This window comes from Podarcis gaigeae (assembly GCF_964106915.1).
Source record: "Podarcis gaigeae genome assembly, chromosome: 13".
Classification (NCBI taxonomy): Eukaryota; Metazoa; Chordata; class Lepidosauria; order Squamata; family Lacertidae; genus Podarcis; species Podarcis gaigeae.
In genome coordinates, this window is record NC_139689.1 from 1540746 (window position 1) to 1568320 (window position 27575).

The 27575-nt window shown below is 50.2% G+C and overlaps 1 protein-coding gene across 2 annotated transcripts; it reads left to right on the forward strand.

Moving 5' to 3' along the window:
* The first annotated feature begins 1742 nt into the window (after positions 1 to 1742).
* Positions 1743 to 27182, forward strand: RNF167 (ring finger protein 167). 2 transcript variants are annotated; one of them, XM_083706926.1, is made up of 10 exons: positions 1743 to 1826; positions 12210 to 12340; positions 12457 to 12537; positions 13342 to 13464; positions 14409 to 14496; positions 14595 to 14685; positions 19042 to 19147; positions 20718 to 20811; positions 24766 to 24846; positions 25427 to 27182. In XM_083706926.1, the coding sequence occupies exons 2-10, from the start codon at positions 12245 to 12247 to the stop codon at positions 25828 to 25830; spliced, it is 1164 nt and encodes a 387-aa protein (XP_083563052.1). In that variant the 5' UTR covers positions 1743 to 1826; positions 12210 to 12244; the 3' UTR covers positions 25831 to 27182. The 2 variants fall into 2 exon arrangements, with proteins under 2 accessions (XP_083563052.1, XP_083563053.1); XM_083706927.1 differs by having other exon boundaries at positions 1759 to 1848.
* The last annotated feature ends 393 nt before the right edge of the window (positions 27183 to 27575 follow it).

A 27575-nucleotide genomic window follows, 5' to 3' on the forward strand; every position in this document is an offset into this window, starting at 1 on the left:
GTGCACTTACCCTTGGTTGGTTCCCTGTTTCCCCCGGTCCGTCGCCGCCAATGAGCAGGGTATCAGACAGACGAGTCTTCTGCGTTCCCCCTGGAAAAATTTACCAGTGCGCGCTTTGGGTAAGCAGTGGTCCTCTCTCTTGTACCCTGCCCAGTAGGGCGAAGGGGCTGCGTTCCAGCAGACCACTTATCCGAGTCACAGTGGCACCATAAAATGTAGCACCCTGCTTGTGGTTAACGCTTAGCTGGAATGAAATATTCAACGCAGCAATAGAGAAATTAAAATAATAATTTATTTGTCAGACAAATAAATGAGAGGCTCAGTGGTATATGGTTACCAAGCTCTGGCCTGGCCTCTTGCCATTCTGGCCAGCACTTATATTCCCTTAATCCAGCCCCCTTTGCTCCTCCTGTGGCTGCCTCTGTCCAATCAGCCTGGTTGAAATTCCTATTGGCTGTTTGGTAGAACCAATCACAAAAGATACACCCACAAAAGATACACCCACTTCCTTGCCCTTATAAGGGAGACAAAGAGCTATATATAAATGACAAATAAGTAATAATATATCTTACATGGAATCTTAATTACCAGCTCACCTCTTGCCCTCCTTGCCCTTATTGCCTTCTAAAACAAATGTTTAATCTTACATTTTTATGTTCAACAGATGTCAAGGATCTTGAATTTCACATCAATATTGAAAGATTTCCTTCATTTGAAAGTTTCTAAACAAATGCCTGTCAACCATATATATATCAAGAGTGCTTGGATGGCGTCTTCTGTCTAGCAGGGGGGCTAGGCTGGTGGCTGACTTAATTTCAGGATAAATACAACTCTTACAACCATATGAAATAAGAATCTAGCATTCCTTAAATCCTTTGCATAATTACATTTAAGCCAATATATTTAAGCTAATATATTTCATTCACTTATCATAGGTAGCCTTTTAAAAGAATAAAGCCTTTGTAAAGTAAAAAGGAACTCAGTAAAAAACAGCTTTTAAAAAGAAGCCTCTTCAGTTTACACCTCCCCCCTTTCCCCCTCCTTTCCCAGCCAGCTAGATGCTTCTTCTCCAGCCAAGCCAGTTGCCTTTCCCAACATTTAACCTTTTTAACTCTCTCAGTTTAAGAAAAAGAAACAGCTTTTAAAGATTTCTTTAAAATGCTCTCTTTTTCTGCCAGCTAGATGCCTCTCCATTGCTCTTGGCCTTTTTAACCTTGGAAAGAAGATCTGGCTCATTTTACTGGGAGGCACATTGGTATTATTTTACTATTTACCCTTGCCTTTAATTGTGTTTTCTCAGTCTGCAAGGGCAGCATATGTAATTCTCCCTTTTTATGACTTTGAGAATTGTTTTTCTACTATAAATCAATGGGGCCCCCTTGTCTTAGGAGAAAAACCTCTTGCCAAGGTTCTTTCTGCCTGGCATGAAACATTTGAAAATCTAAGCCCATTTAATTTAGGAACCTGATCAAGATATAAGCCAATATAAGTCTTGATTAAAAATGCAGTCTATATTCAAATGCCACAGAACAATTACACGAAACCACTAATAAGAACCCAACAAGGAAAATTGACTTTCTCTGCAGAGAATCCCTTCTGATTCTCCCTGCTGCTTTGCAAAGAGAGGAAGGGTGCGCGCGCGCTCCTGGGCGCGCTCCTCTCCCTCCCTCCGTCTGGAGAACCCAGGCGTCCGAGGAGGAGGAGTTGCTCCCTCCCTCCCCCCCGCCCTCCTCTCGCGAGATCTCCCAGCCATGTTGCAGCGGAGGGGCTTGTAAACAGAAGGGAGCCCAGGGGAGACCACCCGGCGCGCGACCCCCCGGGGAAAGGTCAGTGACCTGCGGGGGAGGAGCCTCCCCCTCCCTCCTCTCCCGGACGCCTGGGTCCCCTGGGAGGAGGTGGGCGAGGCGCCTCCTGCCCGGACTCCTGGGTCCCCAAGGCGGGGGGAGGGTCGCCTCTGCGCCCCCAGGGTCGAGGGTGGGGGCGCCCCCTTGGCACCCTGGGGCGCCCTTCCTGGTTGGAGTGGGGGAGCGCCCTGTTTCTAGGGGTGCGTCCTGCGCCCCACGGTCCAGGGTTGGGGGGCACCCCTTTGGGATGGGTGGGGGCACTCTAGGGCGCATTTCCTGGCACTGGGAGGGCGCAGGGGCCAGGGAGGAGTCTCCTTCGATGGTGGGTGTGCCGGGCAGAGTTGGGGGGCAGCTTGAGATTTCCCTCCCCCCAAAATGGGGAAACTGGGCAGGATCTGGGGTGAATCTTTTGCTCCTCTCGTTTGGCATCGTTCCCTCCTCCTACTCCTCCTTCAGATTTGGGGGGTCCTGCCCCCGTGAGGGTGTACCCCCCAGTCTGGCTAGTCCAGGGCATAACTGGGGGGCATTTGCCCCTTGGCAGAACCTCAGGGGCCGGAGATCAAGGCTATCTTTCTTGTCCCCGGTGCCCCAAATCTTGTGCCCCAACTTTGGGCGCTTCTGTGCAGCCGGACGGTCAGGATCACAGCGTTGAAGGGACCCCAGTGGTCATCTATTACAACCCCCCGCAATGCAGGAATCTCAGCTGCGGGTTACGGGATCCTGGAGTCGGAAGGGACCCCCCAGTGGTCATCCAGTCCAACCTGCTGCCGTGCGATGACCCCGGGGCCTGACCCTGCCAACTCCATCTCTCTATTTCTGTGTTTGGAGTTTGGCAAAGTAGGGCAGGTCTCTGCCCCGAGCCGTTTGCAATTCAACAGCAGGAAAGAGACAGGAAAATAATGTGTTTGTTTTGGTTCTCCACAATCCAAGCCCTAGAGAGGGAGGAAGGGGGCAAAGGAAAGGTTTTCTCCCTCTCCTGTAACACTCGATCCAATGCTGGAAGGTTCAGGGTGGATAAAACCGGGTTCGAAAATCCCCAGCCGCATTTTGCTACTGGTTTGGCTACTAGTTGTGTCATTGTGGAGATTTCTGGGCACCAGGTTGGCGACCCCAGTTCAAAAAGCTCCGCCTTAGTCCAAAGTTAATAGCATGTCCATTTCCGCCCTGTGCCTTTCTCCTCCTTGCAAACTGGGGCAAGGGAATTGTTGTGAGAGCAAGCAGTGGAGTTGAGATCGTAGGGTCCCAGAAGGGATCCGAGGGTCATCTAGTCCAACCCCGTGGCAAAGAGGCATTCTGTTTTGGGGGGACAGGGGGTGGGTGGGTGTGGAGGACTCCCTGGTCCTGAATGGGGTAACTGTGCCCCTGAAGGACCAGGTGCGCAGCCTGGGAGTCATTTTGGACTCACCGCTGTCCATGGAGGCACAGGTCAAATCTGTGTCCAGGGCAGCTGTCTACCAGCTCCATCTGGTACGCAGGATGAGACCCTCCCTGCCCGCAGACTGTCTGGCCAGAGTGGTGCATGCGCTGGTTATCTCCCGCTTGGACTACCGCCATGCGCTCTATGTGGGGCTACCTTTGAAGGTGACCCGGAAACTGCAATTAATCCAGAATGCGGCAGCTAGACTGGGGACTGGGAGACCACATAACACCTTCACCGGCTCCCACTACGTTTCCGAGCACAATTCAAAGTGTTGGTGCTGACCTTGAAAACCCTAAACGGCCTTGGTCCTGAATACCCGGAGGAGCGTCTCCACCCCCATTGTTCGGCCCGGACACCGGGGTCCCTCTCCTGAGGGACTTCTGGTAGTTCCCTCCCTGTGAGAAGTGAGGTTACAGGGAACCAGGCAGAGGGCCTTCTCGGTGGTGGCGCCCGCCCTGTGGAACGCCCTCCCACCAGATGTCAAAGAGAACAACAACTACCAGACTTTTAGAAGACATCTGAAGGCAGCCCTGTTTAGGGAAGCTTTTAATGTGTGATGTATTGCGGTGTTTTAATATTTTGTTGGAATCCGCCCAGAGTGGCTGAGGAAGCCCAGCCAGATGGGCGGGGTATAAATAATAAATTATACTTATAATTATAAGTATAATAATTATTATTATTATCCAATTGTGGCAAACTCAGTGTTAGAAACTAGCCAGGCGCCAGGCGCGTTTTGCAACTGGCAGGGGTCCGGAGATCTCTGGATGCTGGGGAAAGCAAAATGTGACTTTGAGCAGGAAATAAATTTCTTGCACCTTGAACCGATTTGATTGTGCATCGTTTAATTTGATGTTTTAATGTGTTGCAAACTTCTTTGAGGTTCGGCTCTTTAAAATATACTCCCAGTGGTCCGGCCCCTTCCCCAGGTCGTCCCTACAAAGACCTTGCAAGGCAGGCCAAGAAGCTGACTCCAAGGTCACCCGACGGAGCGGGTATTCGAACCCAGATCTCCCAGGTCCCAGCCCGGCACTCTAACCACTACACCCCACTGCCTTCCTAGATTCCTCCCGCTATGGGGCAGCTCTATAAAAAGTCGGTAACTAAATACGGGGAAAGCGAAATGTCCCTTAGAGCAGGATCCGAAATATTTCCTGGGAACTTGAATTGGTTTTATTCCGGTTTGATGTGTCATAAACGGCTTTGAGGTGAGATATAAAACAGTATAGAAATGAAACGATGGATGAGGACGGTAAATCTCATGGCCAAAAATGGCACGTTCCTTATTATTGGATTTATTTCCTCCCTGACTCAGGGAACCTTGCAGCTGAAAACATTGTGGGGGAAGCAATCATTAAAGAAGAATTATACATGAATATACACTAGATCTGCTAAGAACAGACAGGCTATTGTTATGTTACCAGCCTTTCCTGAAAGCAGTCAGCTCCCTAAAGTCTTCTTGGTGGCAGAATCTCCTTCTGTGGAGGTTTCTTAATCAGAAATTCCTTGGCTGCAATTTCTGCATGGCAGGGGCTGGGGTTGAGCTGGATGACCCCCAGGTGTCCCTTTCCGTGCTCTTAATTCTACAAGAACCTAGGTTTCTCTTTGGAGAATCATTTTTCTGCTTCTTCCCCTGCCAGCGGAAGGACAGCCAGGTGGGAGCCATTCCGGCTTCCCTAGGCAGGGAGTTCCAAAGTTCTCTGGAGGAGCCACCACCGAGAAGGCCCTGCCTTGTGCCTCCCACCCCACCAACCAACCAGCCAACTGGGTCTTCGAGGGTGGCAGGACCTCCACCCCAAAAGTATCCAAACCCAGGGAGGGAATATGGCCTTTCAGACAACCTGGACCTAAGCTGTTTCGAGCTTTATAGGGGTGAAAGGTTCCAGCTTGGCACAGGGTTGGTATGGATGACCCTCAGAGTCCCTTCCAAATCTATAACGGAACAGCAGCCAGCGGCGCTCTTTTGGCAAGGGGGTGGCACCTGTGCCCTCTAGCCAGCCCCACTCAGCAGTCTGCCTGCAGCAATTTGGGTCGGCTGAGGTTTCCAAGCACTTTTCAGAGGCAGCCCCAGGAGCGGAGCATTGCGGTAGTCCAGGCTGTGCACAACTAAGGCGTTCCTCGCTGTGGCCAGCTCTGGCGCCGTGCCAAACGGGTGCGGTTGTAAATGCACCCCTGCGCCTCCAATCTCGCCGACTCGACCGCCGTGGTAGCGCATGGAGACTTGTGGGTTGCGCCAAAGGTGGCTTGTGAAGGTGGGCAGAGAGAATTGTGCATTGCGCATGGAGGACGGACCCCGAAGCAAGGGAGAAAAGGCAGCGTTGCGCGGGGCAAGCAGAGTGCGCCTTGTGGGTGGCGCCTCCCAGCTGCTGCGTGCACTACCCCCTTAACGCCCCAGGCGCACTGATGCGCAGTGCGCACAGGAAACATGGCGGCGGAGAAGAGGTGTCTTGGCGCCCCTTGAGGAGCTGGGATGTTGAGGTTAATGGGAGTTGGGCTTCCTAGGTAGGCTGAGTTTCCTTGCTGGCAAAAGCCGTTTTCACCGCACGTTCCTCGCGCTGCGCATTCTGAAATCCTTCCAGGAATCATGCGCCGCATGCCAGATTTTTCCCAGGAAGGAGTTTCAGCATTTGGGCTCCCACTGTGATCATTATTTAGCTGCATTTATATCCTCAAGGCGGCCAGGGGGTGAGATTTGAACCCGGGTCTCTAGTCCGGCGCCCTCACCACTGCTCCACGCTGCCTCTCCAGGGCTTTGCTGTGTGGTGAGAAGGTGAATTTGAGGGTGAAGACCATGGGGAGGCAAACTAAGGCCCAGGGGCCGGATCCGGCCCCATCGCCTTCTTAATCCGGCTTTCGGACGGTCCGGGAATCAGAATGTGTCCTTTTATTTAAAATGCATCTCTGGGTTATTTGTGGGGCAGAGGAATTCGTTCACCCCCCTCCCCCCAAAAAATATAGTCCGGCCCCCCACAAGGTCTGAGCGACAGTGGACCGGCCCTCTGCTGAAAAAGTTCCCTGACCCCTGGTGGAGAGGGATGTATTAGGCAGGTTGCTTCCAGAGGGCACAGGGTTCAGAGAAAGGGACCCCCAGGGGTCATCCAGCCCAACCCCCTGGCATGCAGGAATGGCGACGAAGGCCCCCCTGCGATGAAGGAGAGCCCAGCACCTTTCAAGGGAGCTCTTACCCTCGGGAAGTTGTTGTTGTGCCCCCCACGTGACTCCTCTCTTTCCATTTAAAGCCCTGGGTTCGGTTCCTGCCCTCCGGACCAGCAGTGGGTGCCAAGCTTGCTCCCTCTTCCCTGTGACCTCCAATCCCGACTCCTTTGCCCTTGAGGGGTTTGGCCGACTGACACCCATTGAAGGGCAAAATTGTCGGGTTGCGAGGGACCCCCAGCGGTCATCCATCCCAACCCGCGGCAACGAATGCAGAAATGGCAGCTACGGGTTCTCCAACGGAGGCTTTATTTTCTGCTCCCACCCAAAACACGCCAGAGTCTTCCCATCGAGAGGAGAGACTGTTCTCCTGCCTGGTGGGAGGCTGCTTGCCCAGCTGTCAGATGGCATCATCCTGGCACCAGACGCCTTTTCTCCAGCGTAAAACCCTCTGGCTTCCTATCTCCCTTCGCCGTGGCTTCCCTTTTGGCACCAGGGGCTCTGAGGGGCTCTTGAGGGGCTCTGCAGCCGGGCTGCTCAGTTGGGGAGGGGGTTTCCCTTGCCACCCCCTCCTTGCTGGGAAACCTCTAACAAAATGTAGAATAGTAGGCAGGAAATTGTAGGCAAACTGAGGCCCGGGGGCCGGATCCTGCCCAATCGCCTTCTCTCTCTCTCTTTTTTTTTAATATTTATTCAAGTTTCCAATTTAATACAAACATAATACACAGAAAACAAAATACCAAAAATACACAATTAAAAACAAAACAAAACAAATATAATTCCCATCACTTATTTCCATTACCTTATATCTCGGACCTCCTCTCACCTCCCCCTTTTGTATTTCAGTTCAGGTCTTATTTCAGCAAATCCTTATTGTAATAATAATAATAATAATAATAATAATAATAATAATAATAATAAAAATAAATTTTATTTATATCCCGCCCTCCCCAGCCGAAGCCGGGCTCAGGGCGGCTAACAACAATCAGCAATCAAACAATCAGATTCTAAAAAACACATTCTAAAAATATTTCATTATAAAAATCAATTAAAATCGAATTAATGGCAACTAATTAAGCAAGATTCTGTGCAGGTTGCCAGAGGAGGGAGTCAGGCTGCGCCCTGACCAAAGGCCTGGTGGAACAACTCTGTCTTGCAGGCCCTGCGGAAGGATGTCAGGTCCCGCAGGGCCCTGGTCTCTTGGGACAGAGCGTTCCACCAGATCGGGGCCACAGCCGAAAAGGCCCTGGCTCTAGTTGAGGCCAGCCTAACCTCTCTGAGGCCTGGGACCTTGAGGATGTTATTATTTGCAGACCGTAGGTTTCTCTGTGGGGCATACCAGGAGAGGCGGTCCCGTAGGTATGAGGGTCCTAGGCCATATAGGGCTTTGAAGGTTAAAACCAGCACCTTAAACCTGATCCTGTACTCCACCGGGAGCCAGTGCAGCTGGTATAGCACCGGATGAATGTGATCTCTAAGCGAAGACCCCGTAAGGAGTCTCGCTGCGGCATTCTGCACCCGCTGGAGTTTCTGGGTCAGTCTTAAGGGCAGCCCCACGTAGAGCGAGTTACAATAATCCAGTCTGGAGGTGACCGTTGCGTGGATCACAGTGGCTAGGTCAGGGCGAGAGAGATAAGGGGCCAACTGCTTAGCTTGGCGGAGATGAAAAAATGCCGCCTTTGTTATAGCTGCAATCTGCGCCTCCATGGAGAGGGAGGTATCGAAGATTACACCCAAACTCTTAACGGACGATGCTGGCACTAATTGCGCCCCCGCAAGAGATGGGAGTTGCCCCCTCAGTCCCATGTCGTCCCGTCCCAGCCAGAGGACCTCTGTCTTCGAAGGATTTAACTTCAACCGGCTCCCACGTAACCATCCAGCCACAGCCTCCAAGCATCTGGTCAGTGTATCGGGGGCCGAGTCAGGATGGCCATCCATCAACAGATAGAGTTGGGTGTCATCGGCATACTGATGGCATCCCAGCCCAAAACTCCGGACAAGCTGGGCGAGGGGGCGCATAAAGATGTAAAAAAGCATCGGGGAGAGTATTGCAACCTGGGGCACACCACACACCAAGGAGTGGCGGGATGACAATTCCCCCCCGAGCGCCACCCTCTGTCCCCGACCAGAGAGAAACGAGCGCAGCCATTGAAGGACTGTGCCCTGGATCCCCATGTCGGCAAGGCGGTGGTCCAGGAGTTCGTGATTGACCATGTCGAAGGCTGCTGACAGATCTAGAAGAATCAGCAGCCCCGACCCGCCTCGATCCAGCTGCCTGTGGAGATCATCTGTTAGGGCGACCAGAGCCGTCTCGGTCCCATGACCAGCACGGAAGCCGGACTGGAATGGATCCAGAGCCGATGATTCATCCAGAAACCTACCAAGCTGTTCAGCAACCGCTCTCTCAATCACCTTACCCAGGAATGGAAGATTCGAGACCGGGCGGTAATTGGATAGATCTAAGGGATCTAATGATGTTTTCTTTAAGAGCGGACACACCACTGCCTCCTTCAGTTCCCCTGGGAATGTCCCGGTGCCAAGGGACAAATTGATGATATCCCCCAGGGGGGCCCGCACCTCGTCTGGACACGCTCTAATCAGCCATGACGGGCACGGGTCAAGAGGACAGGTGGTGGGCTTTCCAGCTCGGAGGAGTCTGTCCACATCGGCTGGAGATATCCGGTCAAAGTGGTCCAATACTGGAGCCGAGGACAGTCGAGGGGCCTCCAGTTCCTTTATTGTATCCAAATTGGCAGGGAGGTCATGGCGGAGCAACAGGACCTTCTCCGCAAAAAAGCTCGCAAATGCCTCACAGCTATGTGTCAGATTGTTATTTAAATTTGGCTGTCCTTCAAGGGGCGTTAAAGACCGAATTATACTAAATAATTGCGCCAGGCGAGAGCTAGCGGATGCAATGGAGGCCGAGAAGTAAGACTTCTTAGCGGCCTTCACTGCCATCTCATAGGTTTTCATAAAAACCCTATAAGATGTTCTTGAGGCTCCGTCACGGGCACCCCGCCATACTCGCTCTAGCCGCCTGAGGTCCCGCTTCATTTTCCGGAGCTCCTCGGTAAACCAGGGAGCCCGGTTTCTGCGGGGTCGCAGAGGGCGCTTAGGTGCTATCTCATCGATGGCTGCCAGGAGCTGGGTATTCCAGCCCTCAACAAGCCCTCAATTGTAGCTTAATATAAATTATTTTAGCTTATTACTCAACTTTTACATTACAGCTGGTAACCATTTAGTTTCAGTCCAACATCATTCTAGCATTCATTAATTTTGCAGTATTTCTGTAAATAGTCCTTAAATTTCTTCCAGTCTTCTTCTGCCGATTCTTTTCCCTGGTCTCGGATTCTGCCGGTCATTTCTGCCAATCCCATGTAGTCGATCATCTTCATCTGCCATTCTTCCAGGGTGGGTAAATCTTGTGTCTTCCAATATTTTGCTATAAGAATTCTTGCTGCAGTTGTCGCATACATAAAGAAAGTTTTGTCCTTCTTTTGCACCAATTGGCCAACCATGCCCAGAAGAAAGGCCTCTGGTTTTTTCAAGAAGGTAGACTTAAATACCTTTTTCATTTCATTATAAATCATTTCCCAGAACGCCTTAATCCTTGCTGCCCAATCGCCTTCTCAAACCGGCCCTCGGACGGTCCGGGAATCAGCGTGTTTTTACATGAATAGAATGTGTCCTTTTATTTAATAATAATAATAATAATAATAATAATAATAATAATAATAATAATTTATTTATACCCCGCCCATCTGGCTGGGCTTCCCCAGCCACTCTGGGCGTCTTCCAACCAAATATTAAAATACAGTAATACATCAAACATTAAAAGCTTCCCTAAACATACATTTCTGGGTTATTTATAGGGCATAGGAAGTTGTTCACCCCCCTCCCCCCAAAAAATATAGTCCGGCCCTCCACAAGGTCTGAGGGACGGTGGACCGGCCCCCTGCTGAAAAGGTTTGCTGACCCCTGGTGAAGAGGGGCGTATTGGGCAGGTTCCTTCCAGAGGGCACAGGGTTCAGAGAAGCGTAGAGTGGAAAGGGACCCCCAGGGGTCATCCAGCCCAACCCGCTGGCATGCAGGAACGGTGACGAAGGAGAGCCCAGCACCTTCCGAGGGAGTCTGCCCCACTGTTGAACAGCTCTTACCCTCGGGAAGTCGTTGTCGTTGTTGTTGTTTCCATTTGAAGCCCTGGGTTCGGGTCCTGCCCTCCGGACCAGCAGTGGGTGCCAAGCTCGCTCCCTCTTCCCTGTGACCTCCAATCCCGACTCCTTTGCCCTTGGGGGGTTTGGCTCCAGGCGGGGCTGGCCGATCCGTCCCAGAAGTGGCCACACGGACTTTGCTCTGTCCTTGGGTGGGGTGGGGGACAAACTGGATGGACCGGCCCCCTGCTGAGAAAGTTTGCTGACCCCTGAACTAAAGGATCCCCGAAAGACGGCCACCCAACCTCTGCTCAAAAACCTCCGAAAAAAGGTTGCAAGGTCATAGGATGGAAGAGTTGTCAGGGACCCCTGGCGGTCATCTAGCCCAACCCCCCTGCGAGGCAGGAATGTCAATTAGCTCTGCTTGGAAACCTCCACCGAAGGAGAGTCTGCCATCTTTGAAGAGGGTCCTTTTGACTGTCTCCACCAGAGACTTCTTCCTAATGCGAATGGTTCTCCTCCCCTGCAAGAATCCTGTAGCCTTGGGCTGGGGCCTGGTTGTTCCCATTTTACAGAAGGGGAACACTGAGGTTGGGACTCTGATCCCACACCTATTCCAGATCCAGGGCCTGCTCATGGTCTCCTCACAGCACTGCAGCCCCTCCGGTTACCGGCACCCTCTGCTCTAACCCACCAAGGCAGTGCCACGTAGTGGTTAGAGAGCCAGGCTAGGATCTGAGAGAGTGGGGTTCAAATCCTCCCCCATTTGGCCCTGAAGCTCCCTGAGCGTGACCTTGGGGGCCAGGTCCCCGATTTGCACTCCCCAGGCATTTCAGATCCTAATCTAAACGGCATTTTGCTTTCCCCTGGCTTAATTGATGAAGCTGCCCCATAGCAGGAGAACGCTAGGAAGGCAATGTGGTGCAGTGGTTAGAGCAGAGTTTCCCAAACTTTGGGTCTCCGGCTGTTTTTGGACTACAGCTCCCATCATCCCTGACCGCTGGTCCTGCCAGCTAGGGGACGATGGGAGTTGTAGTCCAAAAACAGATAGAGACACAAGTTTGGGAAACACTGGGTTGGAGTGTCAGACTAGGACCTGGGAGGTCGGGGTTCGAATCCCCACTCGGATAATGCCTGGCATCCAGCAGATGGAGAAGGCAGAGGGGTGCTGCTCCTTTCTCCCCTGGTCCAGCCTGGCATCCACGTCCTCTTCCAGATGGTGCAGGTTGGCAGGCACTCTACACATGCTCAGAGGCTGCCTGGGCCTGCTCCTTCCTTTTTTTTAAAATAAGAATTTTTAAAATTCATTTTTAGCACTCTGGACATGGTCAGAGGCTGCCTGACCCTCCTCCTTCTTTTTTTTTTAAAAAAATAATTTTCAAAATTCATTTTTAGCACTCTGCACATGGTCAGAGGCTGCCTGGGCCTGCTCCTTCTTTTTTTTTTTTTTTTTTTTTAAAGTCCTTTTATCTACGTCCGCTTATTATGTCAGCGTACATACAAACAGCCTTTTCTGCTACCTTTGGGATATCCAGACCCAGAATTCCTACTAAAAAACGCCTCTGGTTTTCTCACAAAAGTTCTTTTAAACTTTCCCTGCTCGTTCCCTTGACTCTCCTGCGATGATGATTCTGTTTGCCCCAGGAGTCGCTGGTCTGCCCGCCTGCCTGCCAGGCGCCATGATTCGAACGCGGAACCCGCTCCCGGCAGCCTTCCTGGTCCTACCGGTTTTCCTGCTTCTGGAGCTTCCGGCTGCCCAGGGTTACATTCACGCCGTGAGTCTCCCCTTCCCCACGGAAAGCCCTAGGGGGGTCCTGCTCCAAATTCCCCAAAAGTGCGTTTCCCCAGACTTATCCAAGTCTTTTTCTCTTTCCGTCTCCCCGAAAAACAGATGTCGGATCACAATTCCAGCATGGAGTTCAACGACCTGCCGGCTCTCTTTGGGGAGCGCCTGCCGCACGAGGGGCTCGTGGTGAGTCTCCCCGAAAAACGGGTGCCGCACAACCCGTCAGAAATCAATCTTTCCGGCGTGGCCCTGTGGAACTACCTACCTCATGAAAGCCCCGAAACCTTTTCAGGAGGCTCTTCCCAGATTTCTATTAATGGAGGAGCTGTTAAATGAATAACATTTTTTTTAAAAAAAAGGGGGTAGAAAAAAAATGCTAAGGAAAGAATTAAATAACTGAATTTTTGAGGAGCAGTTAAATGTCTTCTTCTTCTTCTTCTTCTTCTTCTTCTTCTTCTTCTTCTTCTTATTTAATGGGGTGGTTAAGTAAATAGATGCCTTTTGTGAAATGATTAAATAAGACAGCAGGAATAACCGGATTTGGAGGAGCCGTTAAACGAATAAACTTTTTTTTTTTTAACGGGGTGCAAAAAAATTAAAAAATGTTAAGGAAATAATGAAATAACCGAATTTGGAGGAGCCGTTAAATGAATAAACATTTTCCATTTTTTTAATGGGGTGCAAAAAAAAAAATGTTAAGGAAATAATTAAAAACCGAATTTGGAGGAGTGGTTAAATGTATTATTATTATTATTATTATTATTATTATTATTATTATTGGTGGTTAAGTAAATAGAGAGATGCTTTTTGTGAAATGATTAAATAAGACAGCAGGGGAAAGGGCTGTAATTCTGGTGGGATCCTGCCAACCTCTGGCGCCTTTGTCCCCCCAAAACCGCTACTCTGGGGCAGAACTTGTGCCCGGTCATTAAGGTCAGGGGGGCACCAGGCTGACCCTTCTCTCCCCCCCCCCATATATCTCATTTCCAGGGCTTTCTGGTGGAAGCCAAGCCGGCCAACGCCTGCCAGGCCATCGAAGACGCCCCGATTCTCTCCAACGGCACCGTTTTCATCGCCCTCATCCGTAGGAACGACTGCAGCTTTGACCTCAAGGTGACCAGGGGGGGGGGGTTCAGGATGAGCCCCCTTTTTGCTCTGGGGTGGGGAGCCTGCGCCTCTTTAACGCCGGAAGATTCAGGGCCGATAGAAGCCCTTTCTCGCGCAGTTGGACAGTGGAACTCCCCGCCACAAGAGGGGACCAACCTTGTCCAAATAGCCTTTTCCTCCACGGTTTCCCCTGCTTAGGGAAGTTTTAAATGTTTTAATTCTGTTTTTAGTGTCTTCTTTGGGAGCCGCCCAGAGCGGCTGGGGAAACCCAGCCAGAGGGGCGGGGTAGAAATCATAAAGTTATTAATATTATTATTGAAATAAACAACGATCTGACTGTTAGAGGACATCTGAAGGCAGCCCTATTTAGGGAAGTTTTTGATGTTTGATTGTATTTTTAATATTCTGTTGGAGGCCACCCAGAGTGGCTGGGGAAACCCAGCTATATGGGTGGGGTATAAATAAAATAATAATAATAATAATAATAATAATAATAATAATAATAATAAATAAATTGCAAAGAAGACTGGGCATTTTTGTGGAGGTGAATCAGGACGGCCGCACAGAGGCAGCCAGTGCTTTTGAGTATATGCTCGCCGAAAACCGCAGGAGGGGGGATTCGGTCTTGTGTTCGAACCCTGGACCAAGTCCGCTGGGTTTCCTATCCTGGGCGCCTCGTTGGCCCCTGTGAGAACAGGAGGCTGGACCCTGATGTTCCCTCGATCCCTCGGTTCGGAGGGCTCTTTGGGCCCCTGGAATAGACGGGCCCCTTTTGGCCCGATTCCCCCAGACCCTCCTGGCGATGACCTCTTCTGCTCCCGCAAGGCCGTTTCTCTGCCCCACTTTGCCCCTTCCCCGGGACGTGTGTTGTGGGCCGGCTGGGAAAACAGCACCCTCTGAGCATGCACAGAGTGCTTTTCAGACTTTGACGTTCCTCTTCTTCCTCGCAGGTATTCCACGCCCAGAAGGCTGGCTTCCTGGCCGCCATCGTCCACAATGTGGGTTCGGACAAACTGCTCAACATGGTCTGGGACAGCGGTGAGCTCTTTCTGGGGGGCAGATAACGCACCCCCTTTTCCGGCACCCCTTTTCTGGGGGCTCCCAGCTGATTACCCCCTTTCTCTTCCGCCCCCCAGAGGAACTACGCAAGCTGGTCACCATCCCCTCCGTCTTCATCGGGGAGACAGCCGCCAGACTCCTTCGCGACTCCTTCACCTACGAGAAAGGGTAGGAGCTATGGGGCAGCGGCTGTGGGGTGGGGTGGGGACTCATTTATCGGCACACCAAAATTCCCGGCGCTGGGCGGGGGGGGCAAAGAGGGTGCCTGAGCTGCCCCCCAAGCGCCCCCCCTGCCCCCCGGTTTAGCGCTTGTGGTCAAAGTATTGTGGAGTTGCAAGGGAACCCCAAAGGTCATCCATCTCAACCCCTTTCTGCGAATCGCAGATCGCGGCGAAATGCGGGGATTGTGGCCGGGTGCCGATTCAGGTATCTCCCCCCCTCCCCCAATATTTTATTTTAAAATAATTCAACATTAATACATACATATTACGAATATACAAACATTTATTTTATACAATCCTTTAAAATATTCATACATACCCACACTCAGTCCCACAGATACCTCCTTTATCTACTCAATTGCAATTTCTTTCCACTTCTATTACTTCCTTTCACACACTTTTAAACCAATTTTCTGCTTCTTTTTCTGTTACACATTGTTATCCATCGTATTTAGTATTTCATGATTTATAACGGAACTTTTTTATTCTAATAGGAGTTCTGATTTTTCAATATGATTTTGCAAGTATCCTTTAAACACCTTGTCTATCTTCTCTTTTGAGATCCTTCCAATTTTTCCCATTGTTTTGGATATATTGTAATACTCCAATAATTTGGCAAGCCATTCTGTTTTTATCGGTATAATACCACTTTTCCAATTTTTCGCAATCAATGGCCTTGCGGCTACTGTTGCATATAAATATAATGTCTTGTCTTCTTCCTTTTGACTTCCTGGTACTATTCCCAATAGAAAACCTTCTGATCTTTTCCTAAATGAATATCTGAACATTTTTTTCATTTCATTGTATATTGTTTCCCAAAATTATTTGCTGTTTAAACAATTCCACCATATATGCATTATAGTACGATGCAACGCTGATTCGGGTATCAATGCAGGAAAAAGGACGGAAGGCAAAGGGGAGTTTAAAAACCACGACTCTGAAAGACGCCATAGCCCTGTATACTGTATTTACGCAAATCGAATGTGCCCTGGAATCTAATGCATGCCTTGATTTTCAAAACCTTTAACCCCCAAAAAGCAGGGTGGATTTGATTTAAATCGAATCGATTTAAATCAAATCGATTTAAATTACGATTTAAATCACTAGTCAGTAAGACTTGATTTAAATCATATATCTTTTACAGGAAGACTCATTCTTGCTGGTATAATCTTAATGTTTACAAACCAAATGAAGGTTTCATTTTTGGAATAATGAATTTTCAGAGTCGTTTTTACAGTTATATAAAAATGACTGATTTTGTTATACTATTGGAAATAGATAGACAGAGAATTCTGAAATTATGGTGAGGTTTAATAAGTTGGCTGTTTACGTTTGGACAACTTTTCTGCTGTTCTTTATTGGAAGGAGAAAAATAATCATTTCCTTAATAGCAAGTTTAAAAAATTATTTAACTAAAACAATAACATTATAGCACATGTTTGTTAACTGATGTGGTTAAACTATTAAAAAAAAAAAAGCTTAGACTGAGTTTTATTTTCTGATCAATAGCCCTTGGACTATAATGTAACTTAAATAGAAAACTGCCATTAGAAAGATTTTTCCTCCAAAAGCATTTTATTTTTTAAAAACAATTGAACCCCCCAAAGTTTTAGCTGGTGAATGTAAACGTGCCCTCAAATCTAGCGCGCACCCTAATATTCACAACATAACTCAGCCCCAAAAGGTGTGTGTTACATTTGAGTAAATACGGTAAATGGATCCCGTTAACCAATTTGCTGTGCGACTGCAGTTTGGGCTGCTACTTCCAGTTCTGGTCGACTCGGCCCCCCCCCAAGGATATTGCACTGTTGGGGGAGGTTCAGAAAAGGACCCCCAAAAAGATCGACATCTAAGGGAGCTGAATGTTGGGAGATTCAGGACAGATAGGATAAACTCCTTCTTCATGCAGTTAATCCGTGGAACTCCCTGCCACTGTGGCCAGCGATGGGCCACCAAGCAGTGGCTGGGGAAACTTCCAGATGGATGGGGTGTGTGTGTGTGTGTGTGTGTGTGTGTATGAAGATATATATGAAGTTTTATTTACAACATAACATAACCCCTACCCCCACCCCAATACAGAAATCCACCCTCATTAAACATGAACAAAACATACAATAAGCAAACAACCAAATAAAAGGCTTCCTTTATCCTGTATCTGGCCGTCTTATTTACTTCTTATAAGCTCTTTCCTTTATGAAGAATTATTAAGATTTTTCTAATTATAACTTAAATATCCACAAAGTCTCCTGCAGACATTAATCGGAACAAGTCCAGGTGTGTATTTTAGAGCGCTGTTTTGCGAAGTATTCGCTGCATTTCCCCCGTGCTTTTTGAAACTCTAATTGCTCTAATTGCAATTAGTGGTCTCTAATTGCCTCTGTTAATCTAGCCAATTCAATATACCGTACTCTAACAGTTTGTCAGGGTGGGGTATAAATAAATTATTATTACTGTTATTATAATATAATATAATATAATATAATATAATATAATATAATATAATATAATATAGTATAGTATAGTATAGTATAGTATAGTATAGTATAGTATAGTATAGTATAGTATAATTACCATTACCTGGATGGCTTTAAAAGAGGATTAGAAAAATTCACGGCGGAGGAGAGGGCAGCCGATGGCTACTAGTCCTGGGTGGCTGTGTTTTGCCCCCGCAGCCAGATGCGTCCGAATCCCAGTTGCTGCAAAGTGTTGGTCTTGTGTTCGAATCCTGCTTTCTTTGGGGCTTCCCTTTAGGGCAGGCATAGGCAAACTCAGCCCTCCAGCTGTTTTGGGACTACAACTCCCATCATCCCTAGCTAACAGGACCAGCGGTCAGGGATGATGGGAGTTGTAGTCCCAAAACATCTGGAGGGCCGAGTTTGCCTATGCCTCCTTTAGGGGCCCCTGGTTGGCCGCTGTGGGAACAGGAGGCTGGACTAGGTGGGCCTGATCCTGCAGATTCTCCTTATGTCTTTTTTACGTTCTTCCTAACTGCAAACCGTCCAGCAGGTGGCATTTTAAAACCATAAAAGTTTCCCTTTTTTATTTTTTTTGAATATACTGTATCTTTATTGATTTAAAATACTACCATAAAAATGCATTACAAATAGTTACAAGAAATTTTCACACGAAAATGATTAATTGTAAAATTAAGGAATGTTATAGAAAGATGTTGGAATTAAACTATGTGGTTTTAGCAGAAAAGATAGAAAGGATTAAGTAAAGAGGAATTGATAACAGGTGAAAATGTAAAGTTACAATATATTAAGATAAAATATTAAGATAAAAGCAAAAAGGGTAAGGATTTGCTGAAACAACTACTGAACCAGAATACAAAAAAGGGAGGTGAGAGGAGGTCGGGGAAATAAGTAAACGAAAGATAAGAGATGGAAAGACTGATTTGTTTTTAATTGTTTTTATTTTTCTGTATTTTGTATTTTTTGTCCTTTTTCTAATTTCCCCCCCTCTTTTTTCCATTTTTGTAATTTCTTTGAAATTTTAATAAATATTATTTTTTTAAAAAAAAGAAAATGAAAAGGGAATAACGAGAATAAAAGTAAAAAGCCAAGAAGAATTAACATTAAAATAAAAGAATATCGGTTGTATTCTCATAATCTTGACCAATTAAAGTCTTCTAGAACAAAAACGTGCAATCATTCTCATTGTACTTTTTTCTAATATCTTGATTTTATCGCACAGTTTATTTTATAGCTTTTTCTGCATATTTAATTTGGGGCAATTAAGATGTTAAAAGTGAAATAAGCCTTGTGGAGGGAGGAGTGTTAAGGAATATAGAAACATACATATGGTTGATGTGAATACGTTATTATGGAATATTATTGAATATGCATATTATTGAATGTCCTATATTATTGAATATTGTATACCCAATGTATCAAATGCCTGGGGGGGGGGCGTTCACTGTTTGTGTTTTGGTGGTTGGTAAAAAATAAAATATATTTTAGAAAGAAAGGAAAAAGGGAAAAAATTCAATTTTATCTTCCACACCTTCCTTGGCGCTCAAAGTGCCCAAGGGGGTGAAACGGATTTGATGGCATTTCCCCTTCTTATTGACCCTGAATTGATTTCAGAATGAATTGATTTTCGAACGTATTTCAATTAATTGATGGCGATTTTATGTAAACTGTGTTATTTCTACTGTTGTTAGCCGCTCTGAGCCCGGCTTCGGCTGGGGAGGGTGGGATATAAATAAAATTTATTATTATTATTATTATTATTATTATTATTATTATTATTATGCACCCCAGATTCTGCCACTCTCTTTTCTCCTCCTCCTCCTCTGCAGAGGCCAGGTGATCCTGATCCCGGAATACATCTTCCCCCTGGGCTATTACCTGATCCCTTTCACGGGGGTCGTGGGAATCGTCATGGCCGTGATGTGCACCATTTTGGTGAGTGACCGTGCGAGGAAAAGGGGGGGGGGGGGAGAATGGATGGACGGACACCATAGCTGTCAATGTTACCCTTTTCTTGCAAGGATTGATTTTGGTAGTGGGCTGCATGTGCATGATATTTGCTGGAGGGGCAACCCCCCAAATCTATACATAAATTCTTGCAACAGCTTGAAGGAGCTGGGTTTGCAGCTGGCCTCTTGCAAAGCTCATCTCAGTGGGCAGCTGCTCTCTTGCAAAGCACATCCACCTCAATAGCTCCAGGGGTCCCCTGAAAGTCTAGTGTTGAGATTCGGGTGGTCAGAGCCCTCCCCCAGGTGCTGCCTCGGTCAGACCCCCGGCTGGAGGGCTGGAGTTCTGGGCACCCCAATTTGGGAAGGAGATTGGCAAGCCAGAAGGTGGGGTGGAGATTGACAGGGGTCTCGGAAATGAGACGGATGAGGAACGGTTGAAGGAGCTGGGTTTGCAGCTGGCCTCTTGCAAAGCTCATCTCAGTGGGCAGCTGCGCTCTTGCAAAGCTCATCTCAGTGGGCAGCTGCTCTCTTGCAAAGCTCATCTCAGTGGGCAGCTGCTCTCTTGCAAAGCTCATCTCAGTGGGCAGCTGCGCTCTTGCAAAGCTCATCTCAGTGGGCAGCTGCTCTCTTGCAAAGCTCATCTCAGTGGGCAGCTGCTCTCTTGCAAAGCTCATCTCAGTGGGCAGCTGCTCTCTTGCAAAGCTCACCTCAGTGGGCAGCTGCTCTCTTGCAAAGCTCATCTCAGTGGGCAGCTGCTCTCTTGCAAAGCTCATCTCAATGGGCAACTGGGAGCAAGCTTGTTTTTTCTCCTGTTCTGGAGGGTAGGACTCGAACCCGTGGCTCCGAGTGCCCAGAAAGGAGATTCCGATTAAACTGTCGTAAAATCTTTCTGAGAGTCAGAACTGTTCAGCAGTGGAGCTGTGAACTCTCCTCCCTTGGAAGTTTTTAAGCAGAGGTTAGATGGCCATTCCTGCATTGCGTGGGAATCCAAGCCCCCATTACACTTTCCATTTTTCCACAAATATTTTGGGATATTTTGAAATATTTTGGGATTTTTTTTTTAATAGAATATTTATTAAAGTTTTCAAGAAATAATACAATGTGAAATAAAAAAAAGAAAAAATAACGAAAATACAAAAATACATTTTTTTTAAAAAAAAACCACATAAAATTTCCATTACTTATTTTCTTTTAACTTATTTTCCAGACCTCCTCATACCTCCCTTTCTCGTATTCCAATTCAAATTATTAGTTCAGCAAATCCTCACCATTAGTTTTTACTTATTTCTAAACCTTATTTTTCATATCTCTTAAGCATTACAGCTGGAAACCACTTAATTTCTATCCAACATCGTTCTAGCATTCATTAATTTTACAATATTTTGGGATATTTTTGTGCCTAACATGAGGGGTGTGCAGTAGCAGCAACCCCTCCTGAGGGCTCCTTGAAGCACAGAATCGTAGAATGGGAAGGGCCCCCCGGAGGTTATCCAGCCCAACCCCGTGCCGTGTGCCAGAAGCGCCGATCCAAAATCCCATTTCTCCCTACGGAACAGATTGTGCGCTGCATCCAGCACCGGAAGAGAATGCGAAGGAACCGGCTCTCGAAGGAGCAGCTGAAGAAAGTCCCTGTCCACAAGTACAAGAAAGGTAAGGTGTGGGGGGGGCTCCCGGGGGGGGCTGCCCCCGCCTGGGAGGGGGCTGCTGGCCAGATCCGGCCAAGGACGTTTCCTGGAGTAGCAGCCTTTTCCCCCCAAGCTGGGGCCGGCTGGCGGGAGGCGTAGTGCAAAACTTCCTGATCAGGCCTACAAAGAGTTGGAAGGGACACCGGGGGGTCATCTATCCCAACCCCCTTCAATGCAGGAATCAAATCACAGCCAATGGAGTTGCTGGGGGCGGTGGAGGGAGAGGGCAGGTGTCCCCAGGCAGCGCGGAGCAGACTCTGGCAATGGCCCCTCTGCCCAGCCAGAAGCAGCAGCGAAATTCGTTTTCCGGTTCACCTGCGGAACTCCCTGCCACAGGAGGGGCAACCCACCTGGATGGCTTTGAAAGAGGACTGAGCCAATGCATGAAAAGGCTATCAGTGGCTACTCTCTGCCACAGCAGCGAACGCTTTTGAAGGCCAATTGCTGGAAGCAGAGGGGAGAGGGCTGGTCTTGTGTTCGAATTCTGACCGCCGCCTTGCCTCGGATCTCAGACAGCTCGCTGGAGGGGGAGGCGCTGACCCAGCTGGATTGAGGAAGGAGCAGGAGAAAGGGATTGGGGGGGGGGGCTTGGAAAGGTCCAGGTCACAGGCATGGCCAAACTTGGCCCTCCAACTGTTTGGGGACTACAATTCCCATCATCCCTGACCACTGCTGTATGCTAGGGATGATGGGAGTTGTAGTCCCAAAACAGCTGGAGGGCCGAGTTTGGCCATGCCTGGTCTAGGACAGGGTTAGGGGGCCGGATCCGGCCCAATTGCCTTCTCAATCCGGCCCCTGGACGGTCCGGGAATCAGCGTGTTTTTACATGAGTAGAATGTGTCCTTTTATTGAAAATGCATCTCTGGGTGATTTGTGGGGCAGAGGAATACTTTTTCCAATATCTAGTCCGGCCCCCCACAAGGTCTGAGGGACGGTGGACCGGCCCCCTGCTGAAAAATTTGCTGACCCCTGGACTAGGAGGAGCAGGAATTTGTCCACAGGAGTGTGTGTGTGTGTCTTTGTGTCTGGGTGTTTTTTTCGTGTGTCTTTGTGTCTGTTTTTTTTTGTGTGTGTTTGTGTCTGTGATTTTGTCTGTGTGTGTCTGTGTGTGTGTCTTTGTGTCTGTGGTTTTTTGTGTGTGTGTGTCTTTGTGTCTGTGTTGTTGTTTTTTTGTGTGTGTGTGTATGTCTTTGTGTCTGTGGGGGTTTTTTTGTGTGTGTGTATCTTTGTGTCTGAGTTTGTGTGTCTGTGTGTTTTTGTGTGTGTTTCTGTGCATTTTTGTGTCTTTGTGTGTCCCTGCAGTGCCCCCTTTCCCCACCAGAGGGCGCCCTTCCACCCCTCCTCTCCCCCCCTCTTCCCGCCAAAGATCTGTATCTTCCTTCCCCTTTCAGGGCCAAAGGGGGGGGGGCGGGGAGCAGCCGCGCTGCAACAGCCTTGACTGCGCTGCAACCCACACCTTGGGTTTTTTTCCGTTCTCTCTCTCTGCCTTTCTTGCGAAAGGGGGAGAGAAGACCTTTGCCTTTTCACCTCCTTTCCAGCACAGAATCCTAAGGACTGGAAGGGGATCCCCGGAGGTCATCCAGCCCAACCCCGGGCAGTGCAGCCATCCAACCCGATTCTCCTCTTTAACATCTTGCCTTTCGGGCAGCACTTTCCTCCGCGGCAGAAAGGCAGCAATTAAATTTGACGGGGGAACATTTGACTCCTCCAGCATTTTGAACACACAAATGTGTGTCTGTGGACCCCGGAAAGCGGCTGCCGGCCCGTGGCAGCGATGCTGAGTGGGTAGGAGGCTGCTTCCTAAGCCGAGCCGTCCCACCTGGCCTGGGGGGTCTGGGTTTTCGGCCGCAGCCTCCTTTTGGACGCAGGGGCATGGGTGCAAATTACGCACTTCTGAATCACGCTTGCAAGGAAATGGTCAGGAGAGGGACCCAGGCGTCCGGGCAGCCAGAGAGCCCCCGAACCCCGGGAAGGGGGCGACTGTAGAGACTTGTCCCCAAATGGGGATGACTTTCCCCTTTGTATTGCAGGGGGTTGGGCTGGATGACCCTGAGGGTCCCTGGCTTAGCTCCGCACTTCTGCGCTTCTGTCCTCATTAGGGACTAGCTGCTTGCAAGGTCCCAATCGGCTCCAGAGAAGGACAGTCTCCCTCATTCTTCTTCCTTTCTAAGCAGAGGTTGGGTGAGAGAATCCTAGAACTGTTGAGTCAGAAGGGACCCCAGGGGTCATCCAGACCAACCCCAGGGATTTTGCGGCTGGGATTCCTGCATTGCAGGAGCCGGGGTTGGGCTGGATGACCTTTGGGGGCAAATTCACAGAGGGAAAATCAAGCTATTGGAGGCGATTGTGAGAAGCAAGCTATGCTTCCGCGCCAGTCCTGCGTTCGAATCCCGCCTTTGCGGTCGGCGCCTGTGAGAACGCGATGCTAGCGAGGCCGAGGCCCTGATCCGGCGGGCCTCTTGCGGCCTCCCCGCCCCTTTCCTCTCCTCGGTCTCCTGCCTGGCTTTGGCCAAGGCTGAGTCAGAGCGGGAGGGAGAGGCCGGGCGCCGACCGGCTGCCGTTTGCCTTATAAGGCCCGGCAGAGAGTTTTGCAGGCTTCTGCAAAGCAGCAGCAGCCGGGCTCTGACCGCTTCCCTTCCCTGACGCCGCTGCTGTGAGGGAGGCCCCTTCCTGTTTTCGCAGGGTTGTTGCAGGGGAAAGAGAGAGGGAGGCCCACGCACAATTTGAGGGGGGGATAGAGGAGCCCCCCACCCGCCCCAGAGCAAGCCACAAGGAATCCACGGTGGAATGGGGAGGGAGCCCCAAAGGCCATCCATCCCAACCCGCAAGGAATCCATGGTGGAGTAGGAAGGGACCCCCAAAGGCCATCCATCCCAAGCTGCCTGCAATGCGCAAGGAATCTGTGGTGGGATAGGAAGGGAGCCCCAAAGGCCATCCATCCCAACCCGCAAGGAATCCGTGGTGGAGTAGGAGGGGACCCCCAAAGGTCATCCATCCCAACCCACCTGCAATGCGCAAGGAATCCGTGGTGGAATAGGAAGGGACCCCCCAAAGGCCATCCATCCCAACCCGCCTGCAATGTGGGAATTGCAGCTCTGGAATCCCTGGCATGTGAAAATTCAGTTCTCCCCCCCCCCCTGCACTTCCTTTTGAGGTTAATACACCCCCCCCATTTTCTGACCCCCCCTCCAACCTTCGCTGTCTCACATAGACGGTGCTGGGAGTCTCCTGCCTCTTCTGTGCTTCCTTCCCCTATAGAGTTAAGGAGGGGACCCCCAGCGGTCATCCAGCCGAGCCCCCCCCCCCCCCGGCAATGCAGCAATTGCCTTATTTCTGTGCTTCTAGCTTTGCCTTTCAATGGAGGTCACCCACCCCGCGACCTTAACGGTGGAAGACAAGCGATTAATAGCTATAACGACTAATAACAGTAGTAATAAATAATGGCAGCGGACGTTAATAATAATTACAGCGGCGATAAATGACAGCACATGATTGGTGACCAACCCCCGCAGCTAATGATTAATAAGCGAGACGACAGTTAACGATGAATAATAGCATCCTGAGAATTGAGGGCTGATGTCTGGACTGAGGGGGGGGGGCAGGCAGCAGCCTGAGCCGGACTCCCGGACGGAGGGAGCGAGTTCGAATCCTTGCGCAGGCAGAATAGCCTTGCCTGCACCCAGATAACAGATCCTGCCTTGGGTGTTTCTGAGCACATGGAGATGGATAAGAGAGGCTGTTTGCTTTTCTGGCCGGCCAGTGGTCAGGGAGGCTTCTTCGTCGGTCACAGATTTCTTCTGCATTTCCCGGGGTTGGTCTGGATGACCTCTGGGGGTCCCTTTCAACTCGACAATCCCACATTTCTTTGAGGATGATGAAGCTCCTCCTGATGATGTCTCCCCCCGCCTCCTTCCCGCAGGGGACGAGTATGACGTCTGCGCCATCTGCCTGGAGGAGTACGAAGACGGGGAGCGGCTGCGAATCCTGCCCTGCTCTCACGGTAAGGAGAACCCAACGACTCCAAAGGGGTCCCTTGTCAGGATGCGTCCCGTTCTGGACGCCACGATTTTGAGGAGGATAGTTTGCAAACGGGGGGGGGGGGCGAGGCGATCCTTTAGCTGGAATTGGGGTTGGGCTGGATGACCTTGGGGGGTCCCTCCCAAGTCTACAACTCCTGTGACCCCGGACGGCGGAGGATTCTCCTTCCTTGGAGGCTTTTGGCCGGCCATCTTCTGGGGATTCTTGAGTTTGGCCGGCCATTTTCTGGGGATTCTTGAGTTTGGCCGGCCATTTTCTGGGGATTCTTGAGTTTGGCTGGCCATTTTCTGGGGATTCTTGAGTTTGGCCGGCCATCTTCTGGGGATTCTTGAGTTTGGCTGGCCTGGGGGTTCTTGAGTTTTGCCGACCATCTTCTGGGGATTTTTGAGTTTGGCCGGCCATCTTCTGGCGATTCCTGAGTTTGACCGGCCATCTTCTGGGAATTCTTGAGTTTTGCACCCCGTGCGCCGCCCGCGGGTTGGGCTAGATGACCTTCGGAGTGTCCCATCCGGCAGATCCCTCAATCTCTTCTCTCTTCTCAGCCTACCACTGCAAGTGTGTGGACCCCTGGCTGACGCAAACCAAGAAGACCTGCCCCGTCTGCAAGCAGAGGGTGCTGCGCTCCCCGGACGACTCGGACTCGGAGGGCGAAGAGGGTCTGCGCGCCCCCCAGGACGAGGAAGAGGCGGGGGGCCAGGGGGGCCATGGGGAAGAGGAGGAGGAGGACGAGGAGGAGGAGGAAGGAGAGGAAGGGGGCGACTCGGAGCGCACCCCCCTCCTGCGCCCCTCGCCCAGCGCCGCCCTGGGGGGGCCCTCCTTCGGCAGCATGGGGCAGTCGCCCCCCTCCGCCGCCCCCCAGGAGCACACGGAAGAGTTGGGGGGCGAAGGGGACCAGGATTGGGACCAGACAAAGGGCCTTCTCCCCAGGGGCCCCCTCCCAGTCTAGCGCCATGCTGGGCATGGGGGGGGGGCGCAAGAGAGACACCCCCCCTGGTCAGACACCCCACCCCAAAGGGAAGCCAGAAGTGGGGGCGGCTGAAAAGACCCCCCACTTTGTCCCTATTGCTTTTGACCACTGAGCTTCCACTATATATGTTAACTTTTCAGGGAGTCTGGGGGTCTTTGCAGCATTGGGGGGGCGCAGGGCAGGAGTGGGGTGGGGGGGTCAGTCCAAGACCCCTTTGGGTGTCTTTTTTTGGGGGGGGGGACAGGATGTAAAAGCCAAGAGGGAGGCGGCAGGTGTCTCCTGCCTGGTTCCTTTGGAGGGTGGGGGGCACACATCTCCCCCCCCAGAGCACAAAACCCCTTTTTCCTGTGGGGGGGGTGGAGAGAGAGACCCCCACAGTGGCCGAAGCAGATCCTCCCCCTCCCCAAACTTGTGCAGGGGGGGTCCCAATTAAACACAGTATTTTTTTTGTGGGGAGGGGGCCAGAAATCCTTTGGGGGGGCACGAGGAGCTCATGATAATGGACAGTATATAAATTTAACACATGGATGGGGAGCCCCCCCCTTGCAAAGCATGCCAAACCTCCCCCCCCCCAGCACCCTACCACTCCCAGGATGGGTTGGGGGGATCCTTTGGGTGTAGACCCCCCCCATGGCAGCGCCCCCCACTCCTCCCTCTTGCGATTTTGCACTTTTCTCCCCATTGTGTGCCAAGGAATTGGGGGGGGCTTCTTGTTCTCTCTGCCCCCCCAAATTAAAAAAACCCCCTCCTCTTGGGACTGCTGACCTTCCTAATTTTCCACACTAACTTCTATACTTAGCATCCTATAATAATGATTATTGTGGGGGGGGGATTTACCTTTTAACCCCCTTTTTTCCTTCCATGCCCCCCCCCCCGAAATTTCTTTCCGTTCCTTGCCCCCATCCCTGCAATGGGCAGGATAGACCCTCTTTCCGCGTAGGAACTAACAAGCAACGGCCCTCGGGGGGTGCTGGGTTTTATGGGGTGGGGGTGCCATGGGGGGGCACCAAGGGGTCCATTTCTCCTCTTCCTCGCCCCCCCCCAGCTGCTGCCTGCCAGAGTCGCTGCTGCCTAGCCTTCTCTCGATCGCCTTGAATAATTTTTACTGTAAAGGACTTTTTATTTTTCACTGTACAGTTTTATGGTGGGATGCGAAGGGGCTGCTGCTGGGGCTTTTGCCTTGGGGGGAGAGATTGGGGAAGACCCCCCCCCCCAGCAAAGGGTTCAGACATGCCCCTGGATGCAGGGGGAAACGGAAATCAAGACTTCCATATAATATTATTAAAAAAAGAGATTTAAGTCGGAATAAACGGAAGATGGTTTAAAATAAAGTCTGCTGGGCTATTTGTGTTTGCAAAGTGGGGGGGGGGGGGAGCGAACGGTTTTCTGCTGCCTAAGTAGGGCAAAAGAGGAACAGGATCCCAGCGCCACCCCCTTCCTAGCCCGGCCCCATAAAAGAGCAGAGGAAGAGGTTTGACGCACAGCCCAGAAGAGGCAATGTTTATTAAAACGATGCGCACAGACGGAGGGAGAAGTTTTTCCTCCCTCTTTCCTAACAATGGAACTTTTTGGAACAGAAGAAAAGCCCTCCTGGCCTATGGAACTCCCTGCCACAGGAGGCTGGGGCAGTTGCAGACCTGGATGGCTTAAAAGAGGATTAAACCAATTCTGCAGAGGGCTGCATGGAGGAGAAGAGGGCTTTTGCAGAAGGGGCACCCGGGGTC

Bases quoted from the DNA above. Each gene is read 5' to 3' on its own strand.
- RNF167 (XM_083706926.1), top strand. From the start codon at position 12,245: ATGATTCGAACGCGGAACCCGCTCCCGGCAGCCTTCCTGGTCCTACCG. The intron at 14,497-14,594 runs GTGAGCTCTTTC...TCCGCCCCCCAG, and splicing joins CAACATGGTCTGGGACAGCG to AGGAACTACGCAAGCTGGTC. The intron at 14,686-19,041 runs GTAGGAGCTATG...CCTCCTCTGCAG, and splicing joins TCCTTCACCTACGAGAAAGG to AGGCCAGGTGATCCTGATCC.